Raw genomic sequence first — 15,882 nt, 5'->3', positions numbered from 1 at the left:
CCTATTGCAATCACTGTATAGGAGAGTACTGCTAAAGGTTGCAATATTAGTGGCTTGCCTTTTAATTTATAGTAGCTGGTTTATTAGTAGAGGCTTAATAAGCTCTTTAGTACAGTAGACTATTGCAAGAGATGAAGAGGGGATAATAGAGATATATATGCATAATGCAAGCAGTAGAAGCAGTAGAACTACTCTACTTTACTACTTTAGTAATGTACTCTATTACTTTAGTGCAGGTAGAATAATAGTACAAATTGTATTCTATTTGTATTATACTAAGTAATATTATATTATCTATTAATATAACCTCTATTAATCTTACGCATCTTAGGCAGTAGATTACAATAAATATACCTATTAATACTAGTAATAGGGACGCTGCTTAATTAATTAGACAAAATTCTTAGGGACTCTATTACCTAAGGATATACTCTTAGCTTTGTTGCATTGTTAGCGAGTAAGGGATTGCTAATAGATATAGAGTTTAATAGTTAGATTAAGTTGGAAGGTGTATATTTCTAAGTTTCTAATTACTTACTAGTCTACGTATTATAGTGCTAGTAACTATAGTAAGAAGTATTACTTAACTATTACAATACAAAAGTAAAACTATCTTTCTGTAAGCCCCTTAAAGTGTTGTTGCCCGCCTAGCTAATTATTGACTATTATTCTGCTGTGTGGGGGCCGAATTGGTGATGGAGCTAAAATAAGGCTTTAAATGAGTCTCTAGTTTGCTAGCTGTGTAGATTCAGAGTACAGAACCACTGCGCTTCTAGTCAGAAAGCAAGGCGCTAATATACTTGCATGCTCTGCAGGATGCATCTTTAGCAAGAACTGACTTCGTTCAGCTTAGTATAGAGAGGAGTCTATTAATGGAGATATTATTGAGACTCGAGCAACAATATCATCTGAGGCCCTTAGCGCTAGGGGGGGAAGGCTCCCAAGCATTTTAGCTTATTAGGAAGCACATTTTGAAATCCACTGACGCTTTCGATTGAGCAATGGCAAATTTCAATCTCGGCCATAGGTTGGTGAGAGTCAATTTTGGATGGTCATTCCTAAATTAGCACTGAAGTGAAGTGCAAACCTATCCATCTATATTGTGACTCTTACCTGGATAAGTGTATCCTTAGCGATTATAGCAGCCTCTTGGAATCCTTTTACAACTTAATGGCTACTAAAAACTCTCTTGACAGTTCCTAGTATACTTAGTCAACTGAAATTCGCTATAGAATATCCAGGTGGCCTCTAAAAGGATGTGTTTTACAGTCCGAGGTTCAATCTTGTGTCCAAGTTCTGCAAACAACAACTCTAAGACGAGGCAAATTCTCTTAGTTGGAAGGTAGACATCGATGGCATTAAACTATTGCGAATCCAAGACCGCAATCCACCAGTCACGACAAGCACCTACAAAGACTACAAAGTGCAGCTTCATTAGACGCCGCAAGACTCCTTTATCACTAGCTCATATTCCAGAAGCTGCACTGAGACATACTAAAATACAGCTTAGAGTCACTGTAAGCATACAGACCATTTTGTCTACACAGCTTACACCTAATTATTGTCGACAGGTAGTTATGCAGGAGGCAAGTGCAACTTATTAGCTAAAAATAGGACTTAGGACATTAGGTGTAGTCGCTATTCGTATTCTATCACCTAAGGAAACTATTTGCTATTAACTACAGCATCTAAGCTAAGTCAGCCTTACTGTACCTCCACTTTGTCCTCTTAAATCGCTACAAACATTTAGTAGAGCAGCATCAACACTAGTTTTGAAAAGTCTGTCTTTTAGGTAACTGCAGTAGAGCTTATTAATAGTATATAGATGTTACATTGCTTAATAGCTTTTTAATTAGAATTGGAGAACCGCAACTATATTGTTTCGTCTTGCATTCTCTAACTACCCTGTCAGTTAGAAGATATGCGGAAAAAGCGTCCGCTGTTGCTAAGAAGATGAGCCTAAACGAGCAGCTCGAGGACAGCTCGCTAGAACTGCAGCAGGCAGTCTAAATGTAACTAGACGAAAATTCAGAACTCAATTCAGCGAATTCGAACGAAGATATTGAGCCAGTAGACTCTATGGATGTTGACAGCGGCCTCCCACTCCCAAACGCTGCACATTACGCAGAGGAAACTGTTGCAAACATCAACGTCAAGGAGAAGACGAAGGACGTCGGCTTCTTCGTAAGCTAGCTACTTAGGAGTTCTATCGTTATTGTGAATAAGAAAGATACAGGTAATCCTAGTGACCTGATGTTCTAGGACGAACTCACGATTCGAAGTAAAGAAAGTGTGCATTGACAATGATGACGATAATGCCGAAGATAACGGAAACGCATCTGGGAGAACGAAGTTTTTGAAGAACAAAACGTTCGAAACTAGAAGCACGCTTCGATCTTTGATCGGTCAAAGGCATGCCGCCGCTCCTCAGGACTTTAAGCATGGGAATCGTATCCGATCGAGAAGGGAACTGTCATAAAGCAAGCAGATATGTGGATCTACGCAGGAGTCATTCAGTCGTGGGACCCCGGCACTAAGGATGGGAAGATGGGAAGCGGCCAGGGATATAGGCCGAAATCCCACTCCAGATGCCGGCCCCGCCCCGGATGCAGCAATAGGCGCCGAGGAGGAATTATAAAGACTATATAGGAGGCGGCTTCCAAGTGGAGCTTGTATTTCTTCTGGATAGGGCTTCTGCACAGGTGAATTGGCTTTGAATTGCATGTTAATGCATTTGTATCTATCCCGGCTGGCTTGGATGTATTTATGTAGTAGTAAAGACTCATTTGTCTAACCGACCTAGTGAATGCAACTTGCGAAGTTGCAAGGTAGACGGTGATCGGTCAGCAATTAAAGAGACCTGTAATACGACGTGTTTCCCGGCCTTGGACCGTCGATAGTGAAATGGCTAAAGCGATTCACTACCCTCGTGCACATAATTTCTGTCCGTATTCAGGTAGATCGCGATGCGATTATGCATTGTGACAACGTGGACTTGTTGGGGCTTTCTGACATGCTTTAAGCCACTGCGACCAGCTGACGACTTTCAGTTTATTCTGAGGCCCTCCGATGGAAAGTTCCTCTAGTAACTTAAGAATTCTGAGGGTGATTGAGCCCGGGCAGGTCTCATGAGGACGACGTCGTACCCAAACTTGGAGCTTAGAGTGCAAATCAAAGAAACATGAGATTAGGTTTTTTTATTTCTCTTCGGAAACTTCTATCTTCCTGTGGCCCTTATTTCTTAAAAAAACACTTGCTACGTAGGAACGCCTAAACTGCGTAACTTACAAAAACGTAAAGTAATATCTATACTTATTAAAAACCATACTAGTGCCTACTTTCTAATTATCTAACGCCTAAGCTATTGTGCATCTTCGCCCTAGGTTATAGAAATCTAGGCCTACTGCATATTAGTGTATATGCTATTAGGAAGCTTGATAATAAGTAGCTTGCTCTCTTTCTGCCTATCCTTGCTATATCCTGCAGATGACTAAGAGAAATTATTATTCCGGATAGGATTATTTCCCTTAGACTAGAAGGTTAAGAATAGAATTTCATCTTTTATTTCTACAAAGGTTTCTAGAGAGTTGCTGACTTTTCTATTCAATGCAGTAAACTTAAGAAGGTTGTCTACACGTAGGTAAATAATTGTCTTAGATATAGCTACAGTAATAAGAAACTGCTTCTTATTTAAAGTATACCTATCTTATAGAGAATAAAGAAGTGAGCATTTCAATTCAGCTCTAAGTAAAGCTCCAGTAGGGAAAACTTCTAACATCTTCTTATCTTTATAGCTGAGAACAAGCACAATCTGGATTTCCTCATCGCCCTTCTCAGCTAAGACCTCATCGACATAGTGAAGGCCGATGCTAATCACAAGTAGAACAAGGCCGTCGGCCGAAATCTTGTCAACGAAGTCGTTGTCTTAGGGTTGCTTAGTCCTGGATCTAGCGCCTCTATTCATTGGACCCTCCTTTAGGTTCGTTGCCGACATCCTAGGCATTGCGCTCTCACAATTCATTTTCTGGCACCTCTGGCAGGGGCGAGTGGCATCTGCCATGCTTGTAGTTCAAATTTTCAGCGCGATGGCCGACCAGAGGACCTATCGGCCCCAATCAAGCAAAAGACGTTGTCGTCTTTGTAATAATGGGATCCTGAAGTCGGCGACACTTTGTCTGATAACAAAATCTCAGGGATCACTGTCCGCTATCTCCGCCGTTTTCTGCTTCTTACCGTTTCTCCGTCATCACGTCTATAAGCTCTGCCAACGAATACACTAAGCGCTTGCGTGTCTTGTAGCTGCAGGAGTGTATCTACCTCCGTTTACAGTAACCCGATGATTATAGCTTTGGCTGTGCGTTTGTTTAGTTGTTGTAACTATTCGCTACTAGCCTAATCCTACCTTACGGAATATTGCAACAAGATGCTTAGCAGGACTCTCTCTCAAGCATTTATCAGGCATACTTCCAGCACACTCCTTATCTCCATCGAACTTTCTAGGCTATTCAGCGTTGAGGCCGGATAGCACACGTTATCTTATGGATCTCACGCATTAGCTCTCTTGAATCACATCCGTTTGTCATGAATTTATATGGTGAGACAGCCTAGAATACTCTCGAGCTGTTCATCAAACCCTGAAGAGGCTTCATCTCTCGGTTGATGCGATATTCTGTCCACAGAGCGATCCCCCATCTTGCCTTTTTCAGCGGTCCACACGGTGTCAGCGTTCCAGTGTGGGATTGTGAGGCCGTTTTCATGATGGCGACCGACCACGGCATCGCCGCCCTGGTGTCGTACCTCAGGACACTGGTTTATGGCTATAACAACTGCAAGGGGCGCACGCGTCTGATTCGCCTTGTATGGCAGGTCTCCAGCCTAGGCAAGAACAACCTCCTGTTCTTAGGCAGAAGACTGACTGCAGTAGGTATTTTGCATGCGGCTTAATCGTTTCTGAATCCGATACTTGACGATGACACCTTGAACTAGGGCTACGTATGTGTACCTGGGGTCCAGCTTCTCCAGCGCAGTTTAGCGCATGACTAAACATTCTACAAATACTAGGCCTTCCGATTTATTACGACATGTAGAAAAGAGATATGATAGTTGAGGACCTCGGTACCGTCGCTCCTGTCTGCGCCGGGGGCGAATCTCTCATGGAGAAGCCACCAATGTATAAAGTGACCGCGTCGACAGTTGCAAAGCTCTTGGTCAAGTACTTACTATTCCCCAACCGACAGGCGAGCCAGAGATAGTCCGACAAGGGTCAAGAATTTCAGCGATAGGGCACGCCTCATCACAGGCACTCCCGATGTAGCGGAGAGCTTGTAGAACGAAGCTTCTCGTATTCTAAGTCGGTCGAAAGTCGAAGCATTTATCGAACGGGCCGACATGCTATTGTTAGGTGAGTTGCCTGGCTTCAACATGAATACCATCTTGACCAATGGTACAGTCTCCGCCGGCGCCAGTATCAGAGACCGGTTACGTGACCTGGCAGCTGACTTTCCATTCGACCCCTAAGCTCCTATGTTCGTAGCCTCTGGTCAGCGAGAAGCCATTCGGGAGTATATAGAAAAGAAAGTAGAGATTAGAGAGCTGAATTTCTAGCCAGATAAATAAAACCGCATTGTCTTTGCGTTTTCTTAAACAGCTACGACGGGGGTTTAAGGCGTGATAGTTGATTCGACTGAAGAGACTTTCCCTTAAAGAGAAGATAAATATAGGAAAGTGTAAAGCTCCATCCAGTAGAGGATTCTGCGTTTTAACAAGAGTCAACACACTTTCATCCAGAACGCCTCTATTCACTAATTAGTTGGTCTGCATTGTGTGAACTAGACGGCTCAAGTACGTCAGCAATCGTTCTCAGGTCCCGTTTTGTGGCATAGTCTACTATAACAAGACGGGCCCCATTACGCGCTCCACTCGGCTCTTGGAATGGTGTGGTATCTGCAAACATGGGATCCTCAGCCGTACACCTTGACATAGTAGAGGGCTTTTCACAGTGCCGACTACAAGCGGTTTCTGCGCTTGGTTGTTGGAAATAAGACAGGACACACGTCACGGGTAGATACGATAGCATCGTCAAGAAACTCTAAATGGACTTCATGGAACACTATACTCTGACTCTAACATGGGGACCCGCAAGGTGAGACGAGGCCCTTACATTTGGGTTTGAGTAGCAGTGATGGACTTCGGGACCTCCTCATCAGTGATTATATGACATCTTCCACTCATGTACCAGCCACCATGAAGTCGACATTACGATTCGTCGTTTTTTCTGAACAAAAGTATGTCGTGATAGTATCACGTAAGTGGGGTCTACCCCGGCGCCCGGCCTAGTGGTCGGAACCAGAACATTGGATAATCTGGTCTAGCTCCGAACAGTCCCGCTCCGAACAGGCCCCGCTCCGCACCGGCCCCGCTCCGCGCCACGCAAACGCTGCTCCGCACGCTACTTAGATAGAGGCAGTAAGGCATATTGTTTTACCTTACTACAACTTAATTTCAACTTATAATCTTTATACCTATGTGCACCCCTTTACAATAAAGTACGAATGGGTTGCTAAAATGTATGACCTCTTATGTCGTCGTAATACTAAATCTTACTACTGATGTCTAGTCCTGGCCTTGCTGACTTAGTTTGGAGTAAGTGATAGCAGTTTAGAGTAAGTAATAGCGTGTCTGTCTCTTTGAATCCAAACAGCGCGGCCTCTGATTCAATCCTTTCCACTGAGTTATCTATGGCTAGCTTATCAACAGTTCCGTTCTTAGGGATCCCTGGAGCCTCCAACTCTTGTCGAACGACTCACGCTAAGTTCAATGCCCGAGAGTTTTGTTTAGGCATCTCTGTAATTAAATTGATATTGTCTTGTCCATTTTCTGAGCTTTATGGTGCGGTTATCTGGCCATTGTCCTCTATAGTTGCTTTCGGTCCTAGTTCTGAAGCTTTTTCTGCCTTCAGTGATGTTACAGCCGATAAGAGTGTCCAGACTACCGTCCGCCTGCTCTGGAAGCAGACGCGCAAGATGCACGTGGTCCAGTGGGATACACAGCGAAGTCAGTGCTTCATTCAGCGTCTTCCTGCTGACGATAGTTGGAAGTCCACTAGGAATGCCTGCTGGCAGGGTCACTTCGTTGCCGCAAACAAACTCTCTCAGATGAGCTGCGCTTTCTGCCATCGGATATCTCATACCTGAAGTAAGCCGGACAGAAACGAATTTGAGAATATGCATCTTGCTGTATCAAATGCAATCAACTACGTTGGTACTGCTGTCTAAGTGCACTAAGGAAGCAAAAGCCTAGCAGAAGTGAGTGGCTTTAGAAGCAATGGCTATGCTTGAAGACGGACCTCTGCATACAATAAAGCTGTATCAGGATAGCAGAAAATGTAGTCTAGTGGCAATCTCTGCGTCCGATCTGAACCATATTCTGCCTTTTGAGTCTTTCCCCTGTTCTCGGTTTGTACCCCTAATGCATACAACTTAGTCTAATGTTTTCTTAACTAGAAGGCATTAGCAGTCTTGTTGGGGGCCATTAAGGTCAAGAGAACGGAAAATAGCCTTCTGTAGCATGTCGAACTGATTGAATGGCACCTGAACTGACTACTCGACTCGCATACATAATCTATGATTATTTCTGGCCAGAAGACTGATCACTACTTGAGCTTGTACTAAACCAAGCATGCACTAGTAGAGCCCAGCCGCCCTCCTTTCCGCTAAGCCCCTCTTCAGTTCAGACGACAAGCGAGATGATGGAAAATGATACTCTAATTGTGAACGGACCAGCCATATCCACCTTCTCCAATCTATGTTCCCCCTTATACTCTATTTAAACCCTTGATTATTTAGAGGACTATGAGACACGGGGCGGCCTTGACGAACTCTCCTAAATGTCTTGCTGCTGCTGCTTTAGGTTAGGCGGACCTCTCATCCCGGTAAGTTCAACGATGTATGTTAAGGCGACTTTCATGATCCTGACTTCTGACTGATGTCACACAGCCCACCTTAGGACTCTCTCTTTGCCACGCCACTATCTTTAGAGGCGGTTTTATCGACCCGGAGAGAATTCCTAACGATAGTTAGTCCTTACAGGCCCTACTTTTCGTAGTAGGACGATCAGGGGTCGACAAGCTGCTCAGCAATATTTTCAGATCTAAGTTACGGATCTATCTTGCAGCAGATTCTACATCCAGTAGGTGTTTATGTAGCTCAGACTGTGTAAGTTATTCACTAACGACAGTCTACATGCAGAACCTTTAAGACTATTTACAAGAATCTACAAGTTAATAGCAGTAGTTAGGAAAAGCAGTGATGCCAAAAGACTGTTTAACAAACAAGGGAGTTTTACCTAAACTGCTTTTGCGCTATTTGTCTCTCTAAGGGCACTACAAAAAGACGCCAAGAAGGTAAATAAGAAGGTAGGAAGAAAACTTAAAATTTAAAGAAAAATTTAGTGCCTAGGTATTTATTAATTGCAGGATTGGTAGTAAAGCATTTATAAGCCTCTACTAGTTAAGATTCTTAGAGTTAGACTAGATATTTTCTATATCTAGTGCAACGCTGTAGCTAAGACAGTTGTATATTCAATAGCACCTAATTCTAACTACAATTAATACAGCTCACCACTCTCACAAACTTTCACCACCTATTATAATAGTATCTTACAACTACTATAGACTATATACTTCTATATAATTATTGCACACTATAGGACTATTTGTATTCAACAAGGAGTACTTAGTTGTAATTTGTAAAATATGTCAATTTGCCGTAGTATGAAAAGAGATAATAACACACTTACGGACACGGCACCGTAATATCCCAACGTTCAGCTGGAGCAGTTTCATGACTGCCATCTCTAATATACTAGGTATCCATATGAACCAAGCAAGTCTTGAGCAGCTACGCCATCCCGAACCAACAACTAACCCCATTGACTATCTTGCCGAGCCGCGAACGGACGGCATCCGATGTCACCAATGCCACTATGTCAGTCGGCAGATCCAACGGATTCCGGACCATTGCCGGAGACATCACGGCTAGGTGAACGACTGGAAGAAAGGCGGCAACGTCAGCGCGAGAGCGAAACAGGCATGCAGTATGCCGTGGACGACGGGCGTGCGGTGCCAGCGGTTCTTCCCGTCCCGGACCGGAAGCCAATGGTTCGAGGTCAGTCGCGGCCAGCAGCCAGGCCTAGTGCCGGTTGTGGTTGACGAGGAGGCGGCGTCGCAGCAGGCCACGGAGACTCTTCGTCGACTGCGGCAGGACCACGCAGAGCAGGTCAGGGCAAGTCGCAATGATCTCATTCGTACGGCCAACGACAAGCTGGAACCGAATCCATGGCTCCAACAGGTGGGTTGGGCATAGCATCTGTGTGGGTTACGTATCAGCCAGCACTACGGAACCATGGCCCCAATCTGAGAGGCCGAGGAGGAAGTGCTGCAGGTGATGTGGACTTCGGTTCATGAGGTCTTGGAGCGGGCCAGGGCCACGTCGACGCCGAGCAAGGTCGGACATGCGGTGCTATTCGAGGTCCAGCGGAAGGATGTGCACATCAAGCCCACCAGGCCGTTCGACAACCGTATGGAGGAGGGCACTTGGGCACGGTATCAAGACGTCTAGAGGGTCTTGCTGTATGTATAGTTCCAGGCGCAAGAGCCTCCGGACGACAAGAGGCCGCCGTATCGGCTCACGGAGAGGCAGTGCTATATGTAGGACGAGTTTGAGCAGTTGGCTGAGGCTGCCGGGGGCAGGGGTGGCGAGACGCCGTCAGACGCACTCCAGCAGGCAGCATTCGACATGCTCGTCAGCATGCTCGACCACCAGCTCAAGAAAGGGCATTACGATAATGCGTTGGTGAGCGCGCTCGCCGTCATGGGTTTCCGGGCCGACGGTGGCTGGGTCGACATTACGGACTATACGACAAAGTACTCGGCCATTATCAAAGTCGCACGTATGTTGGTTGTTTATAAGGCATGGACAGGGGGGCAAGATGAAGTTTTACGTCTAGTCACCACGATGAGCGAGGAAGCGGCCGACGACAGCGTACATAGTATCTTGGCCTATGTACGAAGCACGGTACAGAGGTTCATGACCTGTACGTCCGGGGCCCCTCAAGGCTGAGCCGACGCCGATGGACTGGATTCTCGACACGCGGACGTACACGAGGCCAGGCTACTACTAGCGCAGCTAACGATGATTACAGACCGCACGACGGGCGGAGGCGAACATAGCACTCCATACACGGACAGTAGCCAGGCAGGGGAGCGTCAGCACGTATCGCTGCCCCATATCCACTGGGCGTCGATCGAGGACGACTGCAGGGAGGCGCCCAAGGAGTACTCGTTTCTGCGCGATAACCGTAACGCTTGGCTAAGGCAAGGAGACGACTGGGTGTTTCGGCGCATCGCTGCGCGCCGGGAGAGGCGGCTAGGGTGGGGCGTAGAGGGACGGACGACCGGCCGCGGCGGGCTCCGGGCGGAGGCGGACGGCATCTCCAAACAGGCCCACTACTATAGATAGTGCTTTCTTGTAGGCCGACGAGATTGTGCAGATGAAGAAGGCTAGGGGACTAGGCATTAAAAGTAATACAGAATAAGCTGGTGCGGACATTTGTTACAATACAAGTAGCTTTCTAGCTTATACAGACGGAGAAACGACTGCTGATGCGGATATGGACGGTAATAAGGCAGCGTGGACTTGGACGGAGGACTGAATATGGACGACAGACTAAGCTAGGCGTATTATACAATGGTATAGCAGCTAACTGCCCGGGAACAAGCTGAACGTAAGCATTTGGCGGCGCTTCGCCATCGCCATCGCTAACCGGTTCTTGAACGAGGCGCTCGGGCGTTGGGATCCCAGGCGGAAGGGGGGGGGACGAGAACGACGAGCTCGGCGACAACCCGTGGGACTTGCAGACCGGGCACGGCACGTGAATCGCCGGCATGATCTATGCGCGGCTGCTCGTCCAGCTCGGCAGCAGTGTGGCGGCCAAGCAGCAGCAGTTCCGCAAGGTCAGCGCCTAGTGGCACTGGTTCTCGGGATTTGGGGCGGAGGACTGGGCGAGCAGCTGGGGCGGCAGTAGCAGCCTGAAGCGGAAGATTGAGCTGTACGACGGCGTCCGCCTAGAGGCCCGGCTACGCCGGTTCACCAGGCTCCGGCAGGCCGACATAGCAGGCCAGCTGCAGCAGACAACGGGCAACAGCAAGGCAATGTTCCGCAGAAACCAGGAGGAGGTAGTCAGAGCCATCGTCATCAGCTACAGCCCCATCGTCCAGATCATCGGCACAGGTGGCAGCAAGAGATTGTCGTCCATGCGGCTAGTGTTCTGCTCGCCAGACGGCGTTACAGTAGTTATTACACTACCTACTGCACTGCCGACAGACTTGGACGCACAGTATAAGAAGTTCTGTATTGCGTCCCACGTATGGCTGAGCCACAAAAACAACCAGGCAGCACCCGTCATCTTCGTAAGTGCCGCGGGGGCGCTGGTCGTCGCCACGAACGCGCTGGGGCTCGGTATCGATGTACCGGATGTACGTCTCGTGATCCACGCCGACATGCCGCGGCAGCTCCCGCGCTTCGTCCAAGAAAGCGGGCGAGCGGGCCGGGACAGGACGCCGAGCAGGTCTGTCGTATACTAGACCGGGTCATGGACGAGCGGACGGACCGGTTCGAGTGCGAGGCGGCGGAGGCACGATGCGACAGATGCCAGCAGCGGAGGTGGGCGGAGGACGTGGACGAGGTGCTCGAGCAGGAGATCTTCGGAAGAGGCGGCTAAAGAACTTGTTAGTGTGCTTCAAGTGCAAGCTGCTGCAGGAGATATGCAGGGCGTAGACAAGAGCTGTTAAATTAGAGGGCATAATGCATATGTTTCTTACCCCAAGGGATACCCCGGCCTTCCAGCCTCCTTCTCAGCAACTAGGATCTCATCTATCCCGCTGTCCCTCCGGCAAGTGCCGGACGCTCCGACCTGTTGCTTCCGGAGGACCTGGAAGAGCTGAACAGAAGCCGAGCACGTAGGCCTGCATATACAATCAACCCTCGTCATCAGCTTCCACAAGACCCAGCACCTTTTCCTGAAACCACGGCCAGTACACCGTCTGCGTCCACCACGAAAAGTACTGGATGGTCCTAATGATCTGGTACGTGCCAACGACATTGGTGGTTGCGCCGATGCACCGCCTGGTCCACAGAGTCTGTGTCCCCACATGATGAGCAAAAGTCCCAAGTATGTATTGTTCGACCTCATCGACTTACCGTCTTATTGCCAGCGCGAGTGGTCGCCACAAAGTACCATTCCGCACCCGAGACTACGAGCCCGGGCAGGAACGGAAGACCAGAGACATCGGCGGCCCCTGTCTTCCTGCACAGCATCAAAAGGTATCTCCACTGCGCGGCATGCCACGAGCTGATTTGCAAATCGGCATTGTCGAGCCCCCCATCGCGTTTCTTACACTCAATGCTGAGGGATATGGGCTTGTCACGGAGGACAAAGGAGGGTGTGTGGTTGAGCGTGTCGCGCCCCGACAGGTTTCGCGTCCTCCTGATGGCATCGTCTAGGGAGGGTTCGTCTGGAATGAGGACTGGGCAGTCGACAAGCATACAGTAATCGACCATTCGTGAGCCTGCTCTGGCACCATGAACGGCGGCAGTCGGTCTATTTCATTTGTACGGCAGAGACGCACTTTTGTTAGCCCGATATTCCCGACATGAAAAAAGAGCAGCGCGGAGCGGAGCGGAGCGGAGCTGAGCTTGAGTGACGCGTACATGTGGAAAAAGTTCACCATATCGTCTCTGATGGCTGCACCCGGCCGCCGCAGAGCCGCCTCCAGAAGGCGATGATGCACTTCGGTCCCCCAGCCGGCTTCGTCGACCTGTTCCTGCACACAGAAATGAGACGCCTTGACAATACGCTCCACCATAGGGTAGCTGGTTGCGGGGCCTCGCCGCCTTTGCTCGCAATCGACTTGGAAGAAGGTGTGGTCGGAAACTCTGGGGAGAGACAAGGGGAGGTCGGGCTGCGGTTCGGTTGGCCCGGATACGCGTCAGTAAAAAGTCCAAGATGTCTTTCTCCAGAGCACTGCGACGGAGAGGGGTAGGTGGGTGGGTTATGTTACACGGTGGTCCTTGGGGATGACATTGATCCCTGATGCGAAAGCGGTGATGTCGAGGTACACGTCCCTCAGGCCGGGAGCGGCGGACGGGTCGATTTCCAAGATGTCGAGCGAGGCGAAGTGAAGCGGGTCGTTGGCCAGCTCGAGCGACATGAGCTGCTTGGTAGGGGAGGATTTGCGGGAGGCGGATGTCCTTGTGGACGTGGTGGCGATGCTGCCGGTCTGTGATGCCGAGTCGGCCGGTGCGAGCATGTCGGCAGGGCCGCGGGGGGTGGCGTCCAAGTCGACGAGGCGACGCTTCTTGGGAGTTGTCGTCTCGGTTGGATCGGCCATTCGGAAGACGGAGGGAGGAGCGGTGCACGGCTCGTGAAGGGAAGGCGGAGGGGTGAGGGCCTCCTCAAGGGATCGCTTCTTTGATGTTTTGAGGGCGGCCAGAAGAGCAAGGCCGTCGGTTGGTATTGCAAGGTCGAGTGTGTCGCTTGGCAGAGCCAACAGCCATTCTTTGATACGTTCTCGACAGTCAATATTGCTACACATGGCCTCCGTCGATTATTGTGGCAAGTCGGGTGGAGGAAGCATGACGGTGGGGTGAAGGACGAAAGGTTGATCTGAAAGGAACTGAGAGGCTGACGTTGGAATAGAGGGGAGGGGAGGTCCCTTATGTTGGCGGGACAACCGGTGCTCCGCAGTGGAGTCACACCTTGTGCGCTCATTGACAGGTCCACTGAAGGCTGTTAAAGTGGAGTCGGAGCTCACTACTATTCCCCTGTGGGTATAGCACGTGGAAGCTGCAGCATTTTAACCCATCTCACCAACGAGTGAGTGGGACAGGATTTCGACAGCCCCATAAGACGCGAAAACTACATAACTCGACGGATTCAACCGAGAGACACGACGCGACGCGACACATCGCGACGCATCATCACGCTTTTCTGTTCCTCAGTCTAAACTCGTACTCCGCTCATGCACGTATTCCACAATAATCGGGGCAGATTACAACCAATGTCAATCCAAGAAACACACTCGATTCAATCTACTGTACTACAGACTACTACTACTGCTCACAATAAAGCAGCCTATCTACTTTAACTTCTAAAACCAGGAATTCCGCAAGGAACTTCTCTACAGCCAGACGCTTGCGCGGATCAATATCCTCATTGCAAGTCCGGATTGTGGGCTTCCCCCACTGCACAAATCGCTTGACGCGGTCCCTAGCCGCTAGGAACCTTGCGGTCCGACCAAAGCGAACAATGTCATTCAAGACAAGATAGGGTGCATTTATCCACCAAATCATCAAAACGGAACTCGTGCGTCATCTCATATGGTTTCCCAAACCCCAACGCCCACTCCGTCTTCCCACACCTCGCGCGCGGGCCCTTTAAGAATCAGATTAACGGGCCCACCGGCACCGCGTCCGCGTCCGACGATGGCTTCCCGCCAGTCCGCAAGCGCCTTGGGCTCCACCCCGCCGAGCAACGGAAAATTGGCAACATGTTCCTTCCACGCCTCCTCCGCCTTGAGCCTCTTCTCTTGCTCTTGCCATGACCCAGAACATAGCCACGAGATGACTGTTGATTGTGCTTTGTAGACCTCGCGTCCTGACCCCCCCCCACCCCCCCTGAAGGCGCTCGCCGACATTTGGCTCCACAAGTGCCCGAGCCCCCAGGTCGTCTCGCTTGCGCTTCGCGGACATCGCGGACATTGTGTCCTGCATATGTATTGTATCGTTTTGCTAGACAACCTGTCGCTGCCTTCCTTATCGATAGAAGACTGCGTGTTTTCAAGAAACTGCGCCAGCTTCTTGTCCTGTTTCTGGTCAGCCATGTCGAAGGGATGTGTGCAGCGCAGAGACGGTCTTGAAAAGCACAGACCCCACAGCCAGCCAGCCAGCCAGCCATTTCGAGTCTTGCAGCTACCTTAGGTAACCAATCCGAGATCCACAATTCAACGTCGTGGTTCGACGATCTGACGTAATCGGGTTGTCGGCATTGTCGACTCCGTGGTGGGCCTGATTGATTCAGGGGTGGCTCATGGCCACGATGTCCACGACGACGACAAAGAAACGGGTTGACACCATAGTATATGTTCGATCGACGGATCTTGGCATACCATGCCATGCTTGAAGAGAGCCAGCCGCATCGGTCCCATGACGCGGGATGCGCCCCGTGTTGTCCAGTCCGCGATAAACCATCGGAAAGTAGCGTCCGGCGATACAAATGGGTTCCATGGGTGACTGTCAGGGTGCGACTGTCAGGGTGTGCCAGCAACCTGTCCACCACACTACCATGAGGACAAGCTGTTCCGCGTGTTGTGTAGGGCGCCACGCCACGTTTGTTCGTTCTCGCACCAATGAGGCAGACATGGTCCCTGTGGAGAAGCTCGTTGTTCTTGACATGGTTCCTCTGGCACAAATTGACTCTTGGAAAGGCCTCAAGCGGCGCAAGCGGTCAAGTGGCTGCGATGCAAGTCGTGTGTTCCATGGAGCAGGAGGGTTTCCGCCGCGGAAGACAGAGAGGTAGCACCGGCTCCCAGATCTGAGAACACCGCTCAATAACACGGGGCTATCTTATTCACCCAGGGAAATTTGGATTGCTCTCGATGGCTGAGGCCAGGACTGGGGTTACATCACATCCACAACCAACGGCCCTATTTTTGCGGTAGAGGCGACGCAACCACGACCGCTGCCGTAATGCAAAGCGATACGGGTCTGTTTGGTCGAAATAAGGGATCGCTAACAAGGTGATCCATATGCTGAAACCAGGAACCTA

The 15,882-nt window shown here is 49.4% G+C and overlaps 3 protein-coding genes across 3 annotated transcripts; 1 reads left to right on the top strand and 2 right to left on the bottom strand.

The window, feature by feature from the left end:
- Positions 1-8,873: 8,873 nt before the first annotated feature.
- On the top strand, positions 8,874-10,517 carry CH63R_14542 (uncharacterized protein; the record flags this gene model as incomplete). The annotated part of the gene is made up of 6 exons (XM_018309516.1): positions 8,874-8,984; positions 9,039-9,347; positions 9,482-9,628; positions 9,711-9,948; positions 10,006-10,092; positions 10,201-10,517. The coding sequence occupies 6 exons, from the start codon at positions 8,874-8,876 to the stop codon at positions 10,515-10,517; spliced, it is 1,209 nt and encodes a 402-aa protein (XP_018150488.1).
- A 1,517-nt stretch (positions 10,518-12,034) lies between these two features.
- CH63R_14541 (uncharacterized protein) lies at positions 12,035-12,922 on the bottom strand (the record flags this gene model as incomplete). Its single annotated transcript, XM_018309515.1, has 3 exons — positions 12,035-12,196; positions 12,258-12,657; positions 12,768-12,922. The coding sequence occupies 3 exons, from the start codon at positions 12,920-12,922 to the stop codon at positions 12,035-12,037; spliced, it is 717 nt and encodes a 238-aa protein (XP_018150487.1).
- A 186-nt stretch (positions 12,923-13,108) lies between these two features.
- Positions 13,109-13,651, bottom strand: CH63R_14540 (uncharacterized protein; the record flags this gene model as incomplete). The annotated part of the gene is made up of 1 exon (XM_018309514.1): positions 13,109-13,651. One exon carries the CDS (start codon positions 13,649-13,651, stop codon positions 13,109-13,111), a length of 543 nt encoding a protein of 180 aa, XP_018150486.1.
- Between the last annotated feature and the right edge of the window lie 2,231 nt (positions 13,652-15,882).

Source organism: Colletotrichum higginsianum, chromosome 12 (genome assembly GCF_001672515.1).
Source record: "Colletotrichum higginsianum IMI 349063 chromosome 12, whole genome shotgun sequence".
Lineage (NCBI taxonomy): Eukaryota > Fungi > Ascomycota > Sordariomycetes > Glomerellales > Glomerellaceae > Colletotrichum > Colletotrichum higginsianum.
This window is presented reverse-complemented; position numbering and strand designations above follow the sequence as displayed.